The 18,690-nt window shown below is 45.8% G+C and overlaps 1 protein-coding gene across 1 annotated transcript; it reads left to right on the top strand.

Moving 5' to 3' along the window:
• Window positions 1-4,317: 4,317 nt before the first annotated feature.
• On the top strand, window positions 4,318-18,678 carry CLDN10 (claudin 10). Its single transcript, XM_075045821.1, has 5 exons — window positions 4,318-4,537; window positions 10,866-11,027; window positions 11,193-11,274; window positions 17,530-17,637; window positions 18,360-18,678. The coding sequence occupies exons 1-5, from the start codon at window positions 4,318-4,320 to the stop codon at window positions 18,472-18,474; spliced, it is 687 nt and encodes a 228-aa protein (XP_074901922.1). The 3' UTR covers window positions 18,475-18,678.
• Window positions 18,679-18,690: the final 12 nt, after the last annotated feature.

Here is an 18,690-nt window from a genome sequence, read left to right as displayed (position 1 = left end):
TACTACTGAAAGGCATTTAAAGAACAATGCAATCATCAGGCACAGTCAACATGGGTTCACAAAGGGAAAGTCCTGTTTAACTGATTTGATATCCTACTATGATAAGGTCACATGCCTAGCTGATGAAGCGGATGCTGTTTCCTGGATTTTAGTAAGGCTTTTGATACCGTCCCTCACAGCATCCCTCAGGATGAGTTGTCCAACTGTGGGTTCATGGTGCGCTGGGTGAAGAACTGGCTGAGGGGCAGAGCTCAAAGGTTTGTAGTGAATGGGGCCACATCTGGCCGGTGACCACTCACTAGCAGTGTTCCTCAGGGCTCAATTCTAGGGCCAGGCCTGTTCAATATTTGTATCAATGCTCTGGACGCAGGAGTTGAATGCACCATTAGCAAGTTTGCTGATGATACCAAACTGGGAGGTGCTGTTGACTCTCTTGAGGGACAGGAGGCCTTGAAGAGGGATCTAGATAGGTTGAAGCATTGGGCTATGATTAATGGGATGAAATTTACACAAGTCCAAAAGCTGGATTCTGCACCTGGGACAGAATAACGCCGGGCACAAGCATGAATGGGGAGAGGAGTGGCTGGCAAGCAGCCCTGCAGAAAGGGATCTGGGGATGCTGGGCGACAGCAGGCTCAGTGTGAGTCAGCAGTGTGCCCTGGCAGCCAAGAGGACAAACCCCATCCTGGGGTGTATCAAACACAGCATGACCAGACGGTCAGAAGAGGTGATTATCCCGTTGTATTTAGTGATAGTACGGCCTCACCGGGAGTACTGTGTGCAGTTCTGGGCCCCACAATTTAAGAAGGATGTTGAGGTACTTGAATGTGTCCAGAGGAGGGCAACAAAGTTGGTGACAGGGCTGGAAGGAATGTCCTGTGAGGAGTGGCTAAGGACTTTGGGCTTGTCTAGTTTGGAGAAGAGGAGGTTGAGGGGTGACCTCATTGCTCTCTACAGCTTCCTGAGGAGGGGATATGGAGAGGGAGGTGTTGAGCTCTTCGCATCGGTACCCAGTGATAGGATGCCTGGGAATGGTTCAAAGCTGCACCAGGGGAAGTTTAGACTGGACATGAGGGAGCATTTCTTTACTGAGAGGGTGGTCAAACGCTGGAACAGGCTTCCTAGAGAGGTGGTCGATGCCCCAAGCCTGTCAGTGTTTAGGAAGCATTTGGACAATGCCCTTAATAACATGCTTTAACTTTCGGTCAGCCCTGAATTGGTCAGGCAGCTGGACTAGATGATCGTTGTAGGTCCCTTCCAACTGAAATAGTCTATTCTAAATACTTTCTAATAATTCCCCCTAAAATGCCATTTTTATGCCCAAGAGCCGATGAGACTTACCACAAAAAATGAACCACAAGGGTTGGTTTTCTTACAAAAAGGTGTGAGCACCTTTCTGTCCCAGTCCGAGGGAATAAATCCATACTCATTCAAATGACACAGCACAAAACTGTGTTAATGCAATGATCTGATCAATTTATGTACAGAAAAGAACAAGAATCAGTCCCACAGTGGTCTGAGGAACTTCAAAATAATTCCCGAGTCATAGCTTGTCCCAAAACACCAGAACAAGAAACAAAGCAAAGGCCAAGTCTTTCACTCTACAAGTTAAAAATAGCTAAGAAAGCCAAGTAAGCAAAGCCAAAGCCAGACCTATGGTGGCAGGAAGACCGAGGTTGAAAGGAGTTATAGGCATGTCTTCACATGGATATTAAGTTCCTTCCACAGCAACGGGGAGAAAAGGGACCAATGTTTTCTGGTAAGCTGGAAGCTAGAAGACGTGTGAGTTAAGCTCATGACAGAGGGACTTGCACTTGCACAAGAGAGAGAAGCTGAAAATGTAATAAGGGGAGAAACACAGCCTCACAGATGAATGTTTTCCAATGTCTAATCCATGCAGATCCCATCCAACACAAAGAAAATGCCACAGGGGAAGAAAATCTCTTGCAACTTCCCTTACTCTTCAACCTGGGGTGAATACTCAGCCATGCATGATGTCATTTTGCATTTACACCACCACAGATGAGATCAGAAGCTCAATGTCTTGCTTCAATTTTAGATGAGAAAGTTCGTAAGAACTGGACTAGTAACATAAACATCATCAGAAGCAGCAGTGTCAGGAGTAGAAAAGAGGAGCCTTTCCCTGGGAAGGGGTGCTTATGCTTGTCAGGAAGCTCCTCTTTCTCTTCTTCCTCTTCTTCTTTGGGGCTCAGACTCAGACCTAGAAGTCCCCAGGCTGTGCTCCTATCCTTCAACACTCATTCCAGCCTTCTGGTTATAGTGTGGCAGCACACTGAAAACTTCTGATGGGCTCTGGCCAAAATTTGCCCAGACACCAGTCCCGGGAGTCAACAAGCCTTACACCAACCAAAGCGGCATTATCAACAAAAGAATAGGTGAGCTCCCCATGTCAAGAAAATATGATGACCTAGACCTGTACTCAAGTGTCCTACCTCAGACTGGACTAGATCCCAGCTACTTGGATTGACCTAGGTTTCCACCACCAAGAGAAATCCAGTCTACAAGACCTCAAAGTGCTATGATTTTTTCCTTTCTGCTGCCATGGCCTACAATAAATAGATCATAATGTCATGTAGATCAGACTTGGATCTAGGGTCATGCCGCTATTCCTTGACTCAGAAGTACTTCTCTGTGTCCCCAAGCGAGCTCTGGCTACAGCCCGACACCATAGCAGAGTATAGCTCACTCACATCCAGACCCTTCCTCTCTCTTTTCCCTCCAGAGGAGAGGAGAGGAGAGGAGAGGAGAGGAGAGGAGAGGAGAGGAGAGGAGAGGAGAGGAGAGGAGAGGAGAGGAGAGGTCTTGGCACAGAGGTTGAACAGGAGCTGTAGCATACTCCATGCCCAATGCCACTGTGCAAACAAGCCTACTGCCTGCTTTCCCCTCTCCCTCTTCCCTGCCAGTGTGTCCGTGTGTCACCTGCAAGTTGGAGGGTACCAAGGAGGCAGAGAGTGGGCAGAGAGCCACCGGGTCAGTAAATGCAGCTGCGGACCCCATTTTATCCTGCCAGGGCATTAACAGATCAACAGACAGCCTATTCCCACTGAGCTCTGACACACAACCAAGGGTACACCTAACTCTAGCTGTTTTGGTTTTTTTTTTTTTACATCTATAAGGTGATTACATCCGGGTTTGTGTCCACACAACAAAACCAAAGAGCATTTGTCGGAAGAATGATGATGTAAATGTGGCTTCTTATCCTCCAGTGATTGCCCGTCTGGCAAAAAGGTCTAGAAAATCTAACAATAGCTTTGAAATAAATAGGAGGAAAGTAAAGACCGGCAGTGTACTTTCCACATCAATGGCAAATACACTACTGATGTGGAAAGTAAACAGCTTCGAACAAGAGGAGAAGCCGCAGCAGATAACTTTACCCCTGCGAGCTGCAGGCTCGAATGCCAGCGCATTAGGACTGAGGTAGAAAATCCCAAGTTCATCACCTCACATTGCAAAACCGGGTGGGAAAAGCTGTTATCGTCTGTGGCCGGATAATAACAGGAGGCCAGCTGAACCTCAGAGGATTAAACAACCTTACTACGTATTTCCAAAGCTCACCTCCGTGTATGACTGTGGAGCGATCGATATGGTCGGCACACCTGTATTCTACCAGCACTGCTCAAAACTACCGCCGCTGGCAAGGCTATTTTTTTTTTTTTTTTTTGGGGGGGGGGGTGTTAAGGGGGTGCCCGCCTGCAGAAAGGGGTGCAAACCTGAAACCGCCGAGAAAAGCCCAAGGAAACATCTGCCGAGTCGCTGCCCCCCTCTCCCCTGCCCCGCCGGGGAAGGAGAAACTAAACCCTAATTACAGCGCGAGCCGAGATCCCTTTCTTTTCGGGTCTGGGTTGTTTTTTACAGCTCCCCTCCCACACACACACCTCCCTTCCCCGCCGGGCCGGGGGCCGCCCTGAGGGCAGACCTTCATCCCTTCCTTCCCTTCCCGCCAAGGCCGCCGGGCCGGGCCGGGCCGGGCCGGGCCAGGCGGGGCGGGGGCGGCCCCGGGGGCGCCGGGAGCTCCCTCTGCTGATTGGGTTGCGCGGGCTGCCGCCGCCGCCACAGCCGTTACCACAGACTTTACCACAGCCGTTACCACAGACTTTACCTCAGACTTTACCACAGACTTTACCTCAGACTTTACCACAGACTTTACCACAGACTTTACCTCAGACTTTACCTCAGACGTTACCACAGCCGCCGCCGCCGCCGCCACAGCCGCCACCACAGGGCGTCCCGCTCCGCCCGCCGCGGCTCCGCGCCGCCTGACCGCCCGCCTGCCTGCCTGCCTGGCTGCCGGGGCCCATGGCGAGCACGTCGGCGGAGATCATCGCCTTCCTGCTGACCATCTCGGGCTGGGTGCTGGTCTCCTCCACGCTGCCCACCGACTACTGGAAGGTGTCCACCATCGACGGCACGGTCATCACCACCGCCACCTTCTGGGCCAACCTCTGGAAGACCTGCGTGACCGACTCCACCGGCGTCTCCAACTGCAAGGACTTCCCATCCATGCTGGCGCTGGACGGTCAGGCTCCCGCCGACACCCACCCCCATTCCCCCCTCTTTCTCCCCGGGCCGGTCCGCGGGAGTCGGGCTGGGGGGGGGGGGGGGGTTGCTCCGGGGCTCCTGCCGGGCCGGCCGGTCGCCTCAGCGGGGCTGGCGGGGGGTCGGGGGACGGGGTCGGGGGACGGGGACACCCCGGTGATAGCGGCTCCCACGCGGGGTCGTGGGGAAGTGCCCTGCCGTGCCCTGGCAGGTGGCGGCGGCAGGCTGCTGGTGCACACCCGTGGAAGTGGTTGGGGTTTGGTGGGGTTTTTTCCCCCCTAAAACCCGCTGATTGAGATCGCGTTTGGTGCCCAAGTGTCCCGTTTGGCCTCTCTGGCTGTCGCTACTTGCTTTTTTTTTTTTTTTTTTTTATTCCCCCTCATCGGAAGACTCCGTGCGTGTGGGTTTGACACAAGAAGAATGCAGGCAAATTTCTCGTGCCGATTTATTTTCCGACTGGCGGGGCATTCCTCTTTTTTATGGTTTTGCCAGCCGTGCAACGGTCAGTGGAAAAGAACAAGCCTTGGCGTCACTTTGTTTTAATTAATGTGCCTTTGCTTTTTTTTTTGCTAAGTGGTTATTAACTGGGATGTAATTGCTTCATTGATAAATGGCAGTGTAAAAGCTTGGGGCGGTGAGGGATGCAAAGGTATGTAAAGCGATGCATAGCTCAGCTTGGGTTTAGGGCAGTGTTACTTTGAAACAAAGCTGGGAGTTTTGCTGTAGTGCCTGAAACCAAAGACTGAGTTTCTTTCCTGGTTAAGGGGAAACATTTTTGCCCTTTAAGGAAGCCCTACTGGGAAACTGGGTCACTGCAGGGAATCTTTACGACACAACTTTTAGTTGATAAATCTGCACTGATTATGGCTGGTAGAAACAGTGGAAGTGTGCATGGCATCGGTTTATAGCGCCTCAGGAGTGACTGTAAATGAAAGGGAGGAAAGGTTTTTAAAATTATGGCACCTTTTCCAAGTTTTTATAGTCATCGACAAACACAATATACAATGTCCTAGTGGCTTTGACACTCACAAAAAACCTCAGGCCTACTGTTCACGGTCTGGCCAGACACTCCCTTTGTATTAGAGTCTGAGAGTGGATTTTAGTGTGACAGGTTTGTTTAAAAGGAAAAGAAAGTCTGTTAATCAAATCACTAACAGAGATTGATATTATAATAAAAGGGATTAATATTATCATGAAGCTAATTAATACCAGTATCTGGAAACCTTCAGCCTCTGTATGTACAAAGGGCTAAAAGAAGTCAAGATACTAAAAAGGGGTAATGCAGGCAACCCTTAAGCATCACTATTGCAGGATGCTTCCCTTGGATAGAGAAGTACTGTTCCCCAGACATTCTTTTGACCCAGCCCCGTGGTGGCAGAGGGGTTTGCTGGTACCTCCAAAGGGGTGGGAGAGCTGGCTGGCCTCTGTTGACATCAGTCACCCTATAGCCAAGCATAGCAGCTGAGATTGTGGTTTCCAGCCTTGGGCAAGGAGCTGTGGTCTGTGTGCAGGCAGGCACAGCGTGATTGCCAGCGCGTAACCTTTCACATCCACCAAATCTATTGTTTAGCTGTTCTTTTAGTTCTGTGTTAATCTGTTTTTGGAGTAAGAAAAGCATAGTCACAAACAAAGAGTACAGAAATGGGAACATATAAAATTCCCAAAAGAAGAAGAAACTTGACAGCAAGACCCTTACCGCCCCTTCCTCCAAACTCTTGTACATTGAAACCTTGTGTTTTGGGTAAACATGTTCCGCTTGCCCAAGGAATGAGTTTCTGAGGCACCTTCTGCACAGTGAAACTGCCATCAGAGCACTAACTCATTTTGGACAGAAGTGAATCCGGAATGCACAACTGGAAGGGCCTTATCCCATCATCCTGGCCAGACTGTTTATCAGTACTGGAAGGTTCTTGGCTTCAGCGTTTCTCAATAACACCTCTGAATGCCATGGGGCCAGATCCTGGTACCCAGGCATAATGCAAGTGAAAGGAGAGAGAGTAACGTAACCCCCACAGCACAGGCCAGGCAAGCTGGGACGGGGCAGAGGGGCAGCCACCACAGTCAGTGGTGCTTTCAGTAGCTAGCGTTGCCCAGACTCTCCTCCTTGCAGTTATGGAACCCATTAGCACCTGACAGTGGCTGTGTATGTCCGCTTTTCACCCTAACCCTTCCCCGGCGCAGGAGCATACTTTGGGGTTGCAGTGCATCACGCATAACTTAGAAGGATTTGTATGTCAGCACAAAACTGAACCTGCCTCAGCCCTCAGGTAGCCTCTCCCTTCCCTCCTCCTCCTCTTTGCACAGACTTACGTGGTTAAGCTGGATCCCGTTCCCTGTAATGGGGAATGTGGGAACTTCCTCACTCCATACCCAGGTGGGAGACTCAGAAGACACAAAAAGGGGCAGATCTGGCTTCCTGTTTTCCCCGAAGTGTTTGTGAGCAGAAACAATAACCCTATAGAGATACAGGTAGTGATAATGTGTTGCTCTCCTCGAAACAGTAGGGCAGGACAGGGAAATTGTTAGAAAAATTTTTGTCATCCCAGCGAAAGGTGGCTCTGCTCCACTCCTTCCTCACAGAGCTGGAGAGGATTTACCTCGCAGAGCAGTTCTTCTTCTATGGAAATGGGTTTTTGTCAAATCAGAAACGTCTGTTTTGCTGGACTTCTTGTCTGGAGAGACTGCGCAGGGATGCCAGAGTATCAGAGGCAAAACGAGGGGATAAGAAATCGGGGTAGCACCATGCCTGTTGTGGGGGCTTTCCTGTAGGTGCAGGAAAAGTCCTTCCTTCTTCAGAAGTAGTGTCATCGTTTGGGTCAGGAGTGATCCGGAGATGGTTCCTCGTTACCCTTGGTTTGGTTTGCATCAGGGAGTGGTCTTGGACTGTGCTCCCCAGATGGCTGTCGGGTGGCACGGCAGCGGGGCTGCCCCGACGGCTTTCAGGCCATCGCTCCACACAAGCAGCTGCCAGAGAAAATTGCATGTGGTGCCCTTCTACCTTTATGCATTCCTATACAAGAAATTAATGTGGCCAGCACTAGTTAAAGGGCTCAACCTCCCACATTCTGTATGCAAGCAGAAATATTCTTGTTGTCTGTGGGACTTGCAGTCATTTCGGGTTTACGTTTGTGTGCTACTGGTCATAGGTGGAAACTTGGTGATGAAACTACCTCCCCAAAAGAGGACGTATCAGTTTCCATGTTTCCAGCAGTGGATCCGATGACTTTTTGCAAGAACAGAGAGAACAAAAATTTACTAATGAGCTAAAAGAGGGTATTAGAGCTTAGAAAAACATACAAAAGCAATGGGTGTGTACTTTTAGAAGGAATCTGCGCTGTATCTGTAAGGCAACCTCTTATACTTCAAATGATGTAGACTGCAAGGTACCACCGGAGGCATTTATTGTGAAAGTGACAGTCCCCAGAACTTTGCATATATATTTTTTTATGAGAGTCACATGACATGAATGTATGAATTCCTCCTAACTCTTGGTGAGCATCAAAGGCAAGTGTGAGAGCAGTGAGGCAAGAAAGATGAAGATCTAACAAGATTAATTTGAATGCAAGACAAAACGCATTTGTTTTAAAAAAAACCCAACCACCTTGAAATAGGTTTCTCTTGGAATGCTGCTAAACATGACTTTATGAGTAATGCATGTTTGTCTGCTTGTCTGTTTAAAACATACGGCTTTTTGTTGCTTGGGAGCTTCATTTGGGTGGTTAATGTGTACATGACAAGCTTCCTACAGGAGTAGGTGCAAATACAATAAACATTTGGAAAGGGGATGGTCTTTGGTCTTGAGTGGAGGACCGTGAAGAAATAGGCAGCTCCTCTTTACACTTCTCTGCATTATAAGCCTTGGTAAGCAATATAATGTTCTTGCTATCTAGGAAGCAAAGAAAAGTTTAGTTACTCTTACATTCAAATGCTATACATAGTTTTAACCTAGGGTCCATGTGTAGGAGGCTGGATTTGGTGAAAAGGTTGATTTCACCCTTTCATGCTTCCTAATGCTCCAGTAAGCCTAGTGAGACTAACAGAGTCTTCTGCTCTTCCATGTTACAGGTGTAGATTGTGATTTTTTTTTCATACATTTTGTTTTAAAAATGTGTGCCAGTTGGATGACTGCTGTGGTGAACTGAAACAAGTCCTGCTGTGACTGGCCTGCCCAATTCAGTGAAATATTTAGTGAGGAAGGTTATTCATTCAGCAGAACTGAGCAGTCCTCCCCCTCATGCTGTTTATAATTGAAAATGATTTCTGGGTGAGTGAGTTAATTATTTCCTGCTGTCTCACTACCCTCTACCTATTCTAAAACTGTGTATTGACCTTCAGGAATAGCTGAATTTCAGCCCTGTGGTTCCTAGCATATGCTGGTTATTTTGGTTGGGGTGAATATTTACTGTTTCTCCTAGGAGGTTCAGACATAAATAAAAGTTTAGAGGACCTCCGGGTAAATATGTTCATGGTTCAGCACTTTAATGTGTCAATTAGCTACTAACAGTGTCAATAAATTGGATCTGTCAAAAAGAATAGCTTCCTTGCCAGTCTTCATCTCCCGCTTTACCTGTGTGCTACAAGAAATACATTACACACCACCGAAAGCACTAAAAGCCAACTTTTCCACGCCTATAGCAAAAATTAACAAAGCAAGACTGCTTTCTTCAGACTTGGGTCTTGCCCAAATGACTCTCTTATGTTCCAACATGCAAGTCGTACGACAGTTATTTCAGTGACTATTGTATTTCTTTAGCAGGTGGGCTACAGAAGCATGTTGCAAATGAAAGAAGGCTGTGTGCATGCCAACAGATGTAGATAAATGCCAGCAGGTTGCATTTGCAGACCTGTGGCACAGCACCTAAGTTCAGTAGGACTGATAAAATGGGGTGTTACATGCTACAAATTGCTTCTTGTGTGCTGCTTGTTGCACAAAGCTGTGAATCAATGGGCTTTTTTAAAACATTGTTGAGACACAGAGCACTCATCCTAGAGCTGGTACACCTCCACCAGCGGCTAAAGCGGGTGGCAGTAGGGAGAGTGGAAGGCAGCCAAGCGTCAGTGGTAGCCATCTGCAGCTCAAGGACCTCCCAGCCAGACACAGATTTCTCCTTAATGAATGCATCCAGTCTCTTTTTGAATCTCTGTAAACCTTTAACACCCACATAGCCTGTGGAAAGGAGTTCCACAACTTCGTTACATGAACAAGTGCACTTTTTGTTTTGAATCTCCTGCCTTCTGTTTTCATTAGATGTCCTCTAGTTGCTGTTTTAATACATTCATTTCCTATACATTAAAGACTTCTATGCAGGGTTTTGTTGTTGTTGTTTATTTGCTGTTACATAAAATTTGGTGTAATAGGCAATGAAAAGATGGTTTAGCTCTCAACACTTCCACCCACTGGAGATCAAAGTGGAAAGAATGAATACCCTAATAGTGGAAGTGCATTTTGTTTTTAAATGAGATGTAACAACAGGTTATAGAGAAAACATCTTGTGATGGTTATTCAGCTGCGTAAGATTGCAGTGTTCCACCCTGTAAACAGCGATATGAGATTACCACAGTCTTTCAATTACAAGATATTCTCGGAAGGGAGAAGAGGCCAAGCAACCCGTTGTCCTGCTGAAAGGCCCTGCCCCTGGGAGGTCCAGCTCTGAGCAGCTTCAGCCAGCACAGCAAAATTATGTGTGGCTAAAAGCCAGCTGCAAGCCGTTTGTCCAGGCTTAAGTATGGCAGTGATTTGTTTTATCTCAAAGGGCTACTGCTGTCTATCAAGCTGAGCATGTGTTTGAGTTCCTTGCAGAATGAGGGCCTTCTTGGCGGATCCAGATCAAATTGGCGGCATGTCCAGGCAGGGCCAGGACCCCAGCCAGGGTCAGTGCTGCCAACCTGCTGCCAGTCGTAGTGCATCTGCGACACACACGCGCAACAAGACTGGTGTGTAAGACTTGCTTTGCGTGCACAGAGTGGCTCTGCAACCTGTGACAGCCGCTGTGTGGACCACATGGAGTTGCTCTTCAGAACCTCATGGGTACAACCTCTTGCAGATACTGTACCCGATGCCACAGGATTATTTTTTGCAGCCCTGAATGCCATAGTATGTTTCTTATGAGCTGGGCTCAGGTGATGATGCCCTGTGAAGAGCACACATCACCTATAAGAATACACTCAGTGGTAAGGTGACATTACTCAAGCCAAGGTCTGATTTGGTTGCGATAGTGAATGTCTAACGCTGCGCAGAGTGGGAGGAACTACAGCGAAACCCATTGTGGTCCCAGTTCTCACGTTAGCCTTACTCTTTCTCACCTCAGGTTACATCCAAGCCTGCAGAGGACTGATGATCTCCGCTGTCTGCCTGGGCTTCTTCGGTGCCATTTTTGGACTGGTTGGGATGAAGTGTACAAAAGTCGGAGGCTCCGATCAGACTAAAGCAAAAATAGCTTGTTTAGCAGGACTGATCTTCATACTCTCTGGTAAATATACCTTATTTCTCTTAAGTTTGCATATTTGAAGTCATACCAGAACTGCTTCTTTTCTGCAGAAATCCGCGCACAATTCTCCATGACTTCAATGGCTTCAGGGTCAGCCTCAAAGCTCTTCTGCTGGCTCCACTGAATGGTTTGTCTTATGCTTTTCAGGGTTGTGCTCTATGACTAGTTGTTCCCTGTATGCAAACAGGATTACGTCTGAGTTCTTTGATCCTTCTTTTGTTGCACAAAAGTAAGTACTTTCCTATACCCATAAATCTTTCAAAGAAGTAGACCTTAAGTTTCATACTGTGCATCACAGCCTGTTTAGACAGAAAGCAGGTGCTTCTCCTGTTGGGCAGAGAAGGAGAGTGGGCTGCCATTTTATTTAATCATATTTTCTAACTGGAGTAACCGTGTGCTGAAATTTAATGAATGAACACCTTCCTGTACAGTGATTGCTCTGTAATCTTTGTGCCCAGGCTTACTGCGGCTCGGCAGGGTTCTGTCCCGCTTGCCACAGAGCCAGTGGGGTTAATCAGGAGCGAAGCTTGCATTTATGTCAGAGATGCAGCAAAAGGATTGCATAAGACAGAGGCACTCATTAGGTGCATCATTCGGTAGGAAAGGAAGAAAATTATTTCCTTGAGCTTTTGATAGAAGGTGGTTTCCATGAAGGTGTCGAGCACTGCGCAATCTTGACTCCTCCTGAAGAGAGGTTTCTGCAGGCTCTGTGGACCTTTTGCTGACAGATTTTCAAATCCAGATTACTGAAATTTGGGTCATAAACCTTATCGTAACCTGTGATTTTATAAGTGCTAACATAAATGCTTTGACTATACTTGTAATTTAATTTAAGGGAGCGAGTGTTTATAGAATTGCAGGATCCACACCAGAAATAATGAGCATCCCTAAAGACTCCCTCTAAAGCTGTGCAAGTTCTCAGGACCTACAAAGGCAGCAGTTCACAAACTAGTGCTTGGATTTTGGATTCACATCTTAACTACCAAGTCTGAAAACGTTGGTTGTAAATTATAACATCATAGACATTCCTGTTTTGGCTTCTTACATAATGTAATGTTATCTTTAAAGGCAAGGATTTCAAAGTTTTCTCGGTGGTGATTCCAGGATATGTCAAGCATTGGGTATACATTTCCCTGAGACCCAAGTAAGGCCTCAGTAAGGAACCCTGAGCCTTTCCGTTTCACCTTGATAGAAAGAAAATGGTCTGAATAAATAACATTAACTGGATCCATGTTTGCAGTAGGGCTGACACTGCTCCTCCTGTCTTGAAGACAAGTTCCTATTAGTTTCCTGCATAGTTCTGCTATAGTTTCTGCTTGTTTGATATGGTGTGGACAGGATCCATAGGCCTCCAAAAGAAACAAGGATGTGAGGTGAAGAAAATGGAGCCTGGCTATATAGCCAGAAGTTAATTATTCATCAGGCTTACTGTTCTTAATGAAAAATACCATGGTTGTTGCCAGAAGTCCCTTTCCTACACTGTATTCCTACACTCTTCTGCTGCAAAAGAGCAGGCAGACCTCACAGCGGAGTTTTACTGTGAGGGAATGAGAAATCCAGTTTAAATATCGAAATAGAGGTAGTAAAACATCCTCTGCAAAAATTACCTTTTTCCTGAACAACCAGCATAGCTCAGCTGTGGGCACACATAATCACGACTGCAAAGATAAAGGCAGAGAGGAAAGCCAGAAGTTGTAATTTGAGTTGTGCACAGTGTATGTAGCTCATGCAATGACCTTGTGTCAGATTAAGCTAATGGTGGCATTTGACTCCTTTCTCTCTCAACCAATGTAAAATAGGTTGGAGTAATGTATTTTGTTGCCGTCTGTGAACTCTTACTTCGATATGCATTGCAGAAGCATTTAATATGCTTTGCTCATATATTGTGGAAATTTGGCATTGGCTCTTCACTGGGAGAGGGTTTCAACCATTCACTTTTTACTGCACATTTCTCTCCTGAAGTTATTCTGGCAGCGTCAAAGACATGCTTTAGATACTGTTAGTGGAAAACAAATGACACAAGATGTTTAGCATCATCTCAGCTGTCGGAACTTCCCTCCAGCCTTCTGCATTTGGAAGAGGCACCCTGACTATGTATGGGTGCAGGAGGAATCAGAGACCTGCCTGAAGCTGTTGCCCAAGAGACTTCTGGTTTGAATTATGTACCTAAGTGAGGAATGACAGGCACCACGGGAACACCCTAAAACCTGCCTTACTTAGAAAGAAATCTTAGGCTGGACTTTAAGTCCCAATGTGATAGTTTGCATTGCCAATTTAAAACAGCTCCAGAGAAGTTGCTTGACCCTACATAATAATACGGGCAGAATCTTGGGTACAGCACAGGACGCCTTGGTGCTTGCAGCCAAGATGGATTTCATTTTTCTTCAGATACCTCTAATAGGGGAAAATCTGTGCTTCTGTTTTGCTGTCTTGCTAACGTTGCTCCCACAGCTTCTCTTAGGAAACTATTTTGTCACTTTACTGCTTCTAATTAAAAAAACCCCACCCTCTTATAGTCTTTATCCTTTTTGTCTGTTGCCACAGTTTGAACTCCATCATCATGATCATTCTTACTGATGAATAGGGTTAGTTTATCCAAATTATCTGACTAACTTCCCATTCTCTTTTATAGAGAATTGTTGCCCTTTGTCTTTCTGGTCTCTGAATTGATTGTGCACAGTTCACACGGGCCCTCTTTCCACCGTCCTGCTGTTACATTTGAATCTATTTTTCATTTTCCAAGAATCGTAAGAATTAGACATTCAAAATATGTATTTCCCTTGGGTAGTTGTGCTGATTCAGTAAGTAGGTAGGTATGTCCTTTACATATGCTGACATCCAGCCGGCTAATGAGGCTTCCACTGGTTTGCCTGGAAGTTTACTTCACGGTCCCAATGTATGTAATGACTAGAATATTTTTCTTCTATCTATACTGATATTGTACTTTCTTTCTTTCTTTCACTGAATTCTGCCTCCCTGGATTACAGCAAAAAATCTGCTTTTAGCCTGCTTGGTCAGCATAGTTGAATGTGGCTTTCAGTTCCCTGCAGCGGAATTCTCGTAGTCCTCAGTGGTCACCACCTTTAAGCCTCTTCATCAGTGTCGTGCTCCTCCCTGAGCTACCAGTGATCTCCAAGTGATCTCTAATCAGATTGATTTCACTAATTGGAGACAGTGGATACGCAGCCACAGACTTTGGAGAGCGGCTGCTTTGGTTCTTGGAACAAAGAACTATGACAAGAGAAGAGTGTGTTTCCCGCAAAGATTTTAATGATAAAGTGGGAAGGGAAAAACAGCAAGTGCAGAAATATCTTCTAAAAAAGCCTATCTCCCTTCTTTCCATTTTTTTTCTGGAGGTACCAATGTATGTAAGGGTTTTTTCATATGGTAAGGTTTTTTTACATATTGCATTTGATGGGAGTTTAGGGTTGGCTTCTTAAATGCTGAAAAGATGGATTGGATAAAATCCAGGGAGCCATACACAGGTTGATACACAATTGAAAATTTAAAGTTTTCCTCATAAGCACCAGTGTAAATCAGAAAGTTTTTTGATCTGTTTAAAGATGTGGAGGAAAGACCTATTAGGCCAGCTCTGCAACTTATTAACCTAGCAGCATGGCAGTCACCCCAGAAGGGTCCATATATGCAATTGTTTATACATGTTATAGTAACAAATGTTGCTTAAAAAGTAACAATTAGATTACAGTTAACAATTAAATCAGTAACAATCAAAAAGTAAAAAGACAAACAATCACAAGAACAAAGGCCAGACCCCATGTCTTCTTTCCCAACTAGTAGGCAACAGTCAGGTAACCCTTTTCTACCCAGTTAAACCCAATGTAATCTTGATTTCTTTATACAGCTGAAGAGCTTCAGGAGGGGAGATGGCAATTGGTCACCTTATCCCTCTTACATTAGCCTCTGGCCAACTATTTAATGCTGTTAGATAGAAATGTGGAAACAAGCTTGTGTTTCCCGCTTTCTAGGCAAATGGTGTTGGCAAGTAAGTTGTTACAGCCACAGCCTTCCTGGGTCTTGGTCCAGCTGTGTTCTCCAGCACGGCGGTGGTCTGTGCTGACTTTAGTGGGGAGCCTAACCCTGGTCCATGTACCTTAGATGTGCTCCGGCAGTACCTGCGGGGATGGAGGGATCCCCAGGATGGGGCTTACCTCATATTGGAGATAGTCACTTTGATCTGCCTTTACAACTTGTTAAAAATATGCCCTGAGGGTGTTTTAGAAGTGTACTTTGTGTGTATTTCTTGCGTGTTGACTGTAATGGGATCCTAGGTGATGAGCTCTGATGTAGATATTTGCTTCTAATCAGGGAATCCCCAGACCTTGAACAGACAGAAATCTGCTCAAGTCTTGTGAAAACTGTAGCACATGGTTGGAAAATGTGAGCATGGTTAGAATTAAAGCTTTACAGGTTCGGCAGATTTTGAAGTCAAATGGGGCTGGGTGCAGAGTTTTCCAGGGTAACAGGCAGCTGAGCTGTGCTTTCCGGCAGTTTAATTTGGGAGTTGGGTGCCTAAGTCCCACACTGGCTATGGAGAACGTTTGGGGGAATCTGATCCTTTTTTAGCAAGGGATGATAAATAAAAACTCTGCTTAGATGACGTGAATGGAAAATGAAAAAGAGGACTAGAAGTTAGAGCACTAGTGGGGCCATGAAGAGTCAGGTGCAAGTCCTCACAAAGTGTCCTACCTCTGAGCTCCAATGTCTCCATCTCTGGCAGTGAGTCCCCGAGTCAGAAATTACTTGAACCTGGGTGTCCAAAGCATCTAGCACTGATATCCTAAGTGTGGCTTTTTCTCCTTGTGTGACTCTCTTTAAGCCTGTGCTTGACTTCTGATTAGAGTCTCAAGAAAACATGGAAAAGTGATTTTTTCTTCTCCAGCCAGTGTTCACCCTCTTGTGACCTATTATAGAAGTTGCTATATCATTTTCTGGGTGTCTGGGCTCACAGGCAATTTTTGAGTGTTTTTGCAGCATCATCTTTGTAAAGATACAAGTTCTGTAGAACAGCTTACAGGTGTTTTCAGTTATGTATTTCAGCTAATGTGAAATTAGGATCTGTTCACATGGAAATGTTCAGAACTAGCTGAAAAGTGTGTGACTGCACAGTCTTTCAGTTGCACAGGCAGGCTGTCAAGCAGAGGCTTTCATTCCTTACCAGAGCTTACAAGAAAAAAAAAAATCTTCCTAACAAAGGCTTGAACAGCACAGCCACCTGACCAATAACTGCAGCTGGATGGGGGGACGGGGGCCTGTGTTTTCAGTGCAGGATCCTAGGAGTCAGGAGGAGATCAAGGTTTCCTCAAGGAGGAACTGGAGCAAAGAAGAAGGAGCAAGAGACACACTGTCCTAATAGGGAGGAGTGAGAGACTCCGGAGACTGCTGGGCCTGCGGTCTAATGCAGGTCACCCTGAAAGTGTTTTAAAGAGCAGTACCTCAGGTAAAGAGCTGAGGAATGGAGCAAGCCATGGCTTGCTGCTCATCTTGAAGCTCCAGAGCTCAGGCTATGGGTGCTAAGCTCGAGCAGGGGAGGGAAAAGAATCTCTTCTTTTCCTTCATTTACTATTGTTGCATTAGAAACTTGGACTTACCCTTGTGGGATAATGCTCCTAAAGCACCACCATCTCCTCTCAGCGTCAAACTGAACAGTTTCTGGCTGCAAACAACTTGTGACTGCCCCGAGCGGCACAGGGCACCGTTGCCGGTGACGTGGAGCAGCGTCCAAGGGCTCGGAGGGGAGCGGTGTGTTCCAGCCTCAATCCAGCCATAGGGACTAGAGAAGCAGAAAGCCGCGGGCACATGCATGTGTGCCTGTGTACACACATGTACATCTGCATATGCGTGCATATACGTACATATCTGTATGTATATGCATATATCAGATACATCTGTATCTGTATATGCATATATTGCACGTTTGTGTATATATATGTATATTGCATATGTATATTATATATATGTACAAAACTGTCATGTTTTAAGCAGGCTGGAGCGTAGCTAGAGAAGGAGAGAGGTCCTGGGGGCCAGAGGGGAGAGTTAGGGAGAGGTGTAGGCAGCAGCTCTAGTCGCTGGCTCAGCAAAAGCCCCAGTCCAGCTTGGGAGCCAAGGGGAACCTGAAACGGTCCAAGGGGACAGGTGTGCGCTCTGGAAAACGGGCCAAAGAATCATGTAACCCCGCAGCCGAGCAATCCAGGAGGAGATGGGGGAAAAGCCAGGCACGCCGGCTGGCTGTGCGGGGTCATAAGCATTGCCTAAGTGTACTGCAGGGACAGAGTTTGCCTCCTGAGTAAGAGGGAAGTAATGAAAAGAACGTGGGTTAACCGCAGAGCTGCTGATTTTGCAATGAATAATGTGTATGTCAATGGAAAGTAATTCGGGAAAAAATAAAATTTAGTTCTTTTATTCTGAAAAAAGCCTGTTAAATCCATGCTCTCTTTTGTTAAACCCATTTATTAACTTCCTGTAGGTATGAATTAGGAGCAGCTTTGTTCATTGGATGGGCTGGAGCTTCACTCTGCATAATTGGTGGCAGTATATTCTGCTTCTCAATAGCTGAAAACAGTAATTCTCCAAGGTAAAACACAAGTTGTACTTATTGAAAGAAATCAGTACTAGTGCATTTGTACCCGCTATATGTATGCCGTTTGATTACTTTTCCAAAATACTTTGTAGTAAAGTTCAGAAAAAGATTGTGTGGATGAGAGAAAATAATGGCACTTAAGGATAATACTCTGTCCATCGTTAATGTAATTAAGAAAAGCTATTGACTCAGAACAAATACTTGTGTTATTCATAAATTTACTACAGCTGGAAAAAAACACCTTCACTGATGCAGGAAAAGTGGTCAGGTCATTTTACAGGTGTGAATAGACAAGTTGCTTTAATCCCAAATCATCAGATCAAAAGTCAGAGAGGTGAAGGACAGCGGTGGCGGCAGTGGGACCTCCAGCAGCAGAAGAGGGGTGATAATGAACGGGTGCAGCTGGAGGGAGTAACTATTCACCTAGGACTTGCCACAGCCTAAATATTTCATGATTGGGCCCTAATTTACTTAGCTGTGAACAAGGAATACGCTTTTATAGAAAAGTGAATTGCAAAGAGAGATGCTGGAGGGGGAATGTCAAACCAGAATGAGACCACACAGGGAAGGAAGGTGTCCCCCCGCCCCCTCCCCTAAAATTTATAGGTACATTCCTATATGTTTCTTCTAGTTTTATATTACTATAATGCTTGGATGCAGAGATGTTACCTGTCTGTGGAATGAGCTGTAACTGGTTGATTCTCTTTTCTTTTCAGGAGGGGGTATGCATATAATGGAGCCACATCTGTGATGTCTTCTCGTACAAAGGTCCACAACAGCGTCCCAGACAAAACCCCACCAAAGCACTTTGACAAGAATGCTTACGTTTAATTGTACTGTTGGAAGATTCAAAGCGTTTTAAAAATGAGTTTGTATGTTTCATTCAGAGTGATTTCTCCCCCAACCCCAATGTACTTACCACTAAGACAATGACTTTTTAAAACATTAAATTGCAGCTTTTTACATATTGATGTAAATTTTATTATATAATATTTTAAGATTGATGTTGGTATTGTAAAGTTTATACCTGGAAATCATGAACTGATG

This window comes from Buteo buteo, chromosome 14 (assembly GCF_964188355.1).
Source record: "Buteo buteo chromosome 14, bButBut1.hap1.1, whole genome shotgun sequence".
Lineage (NCBI taxonomy): Eukaryota > Metazoa > Chordata > Aves > Accipitriformes > Accipitridae > Buteo > Buteo buteo.
Note: the sequence above shows the minus strand (reverse complement) of the source record. Positions and strands in the feature narration are given on the sequence as shown.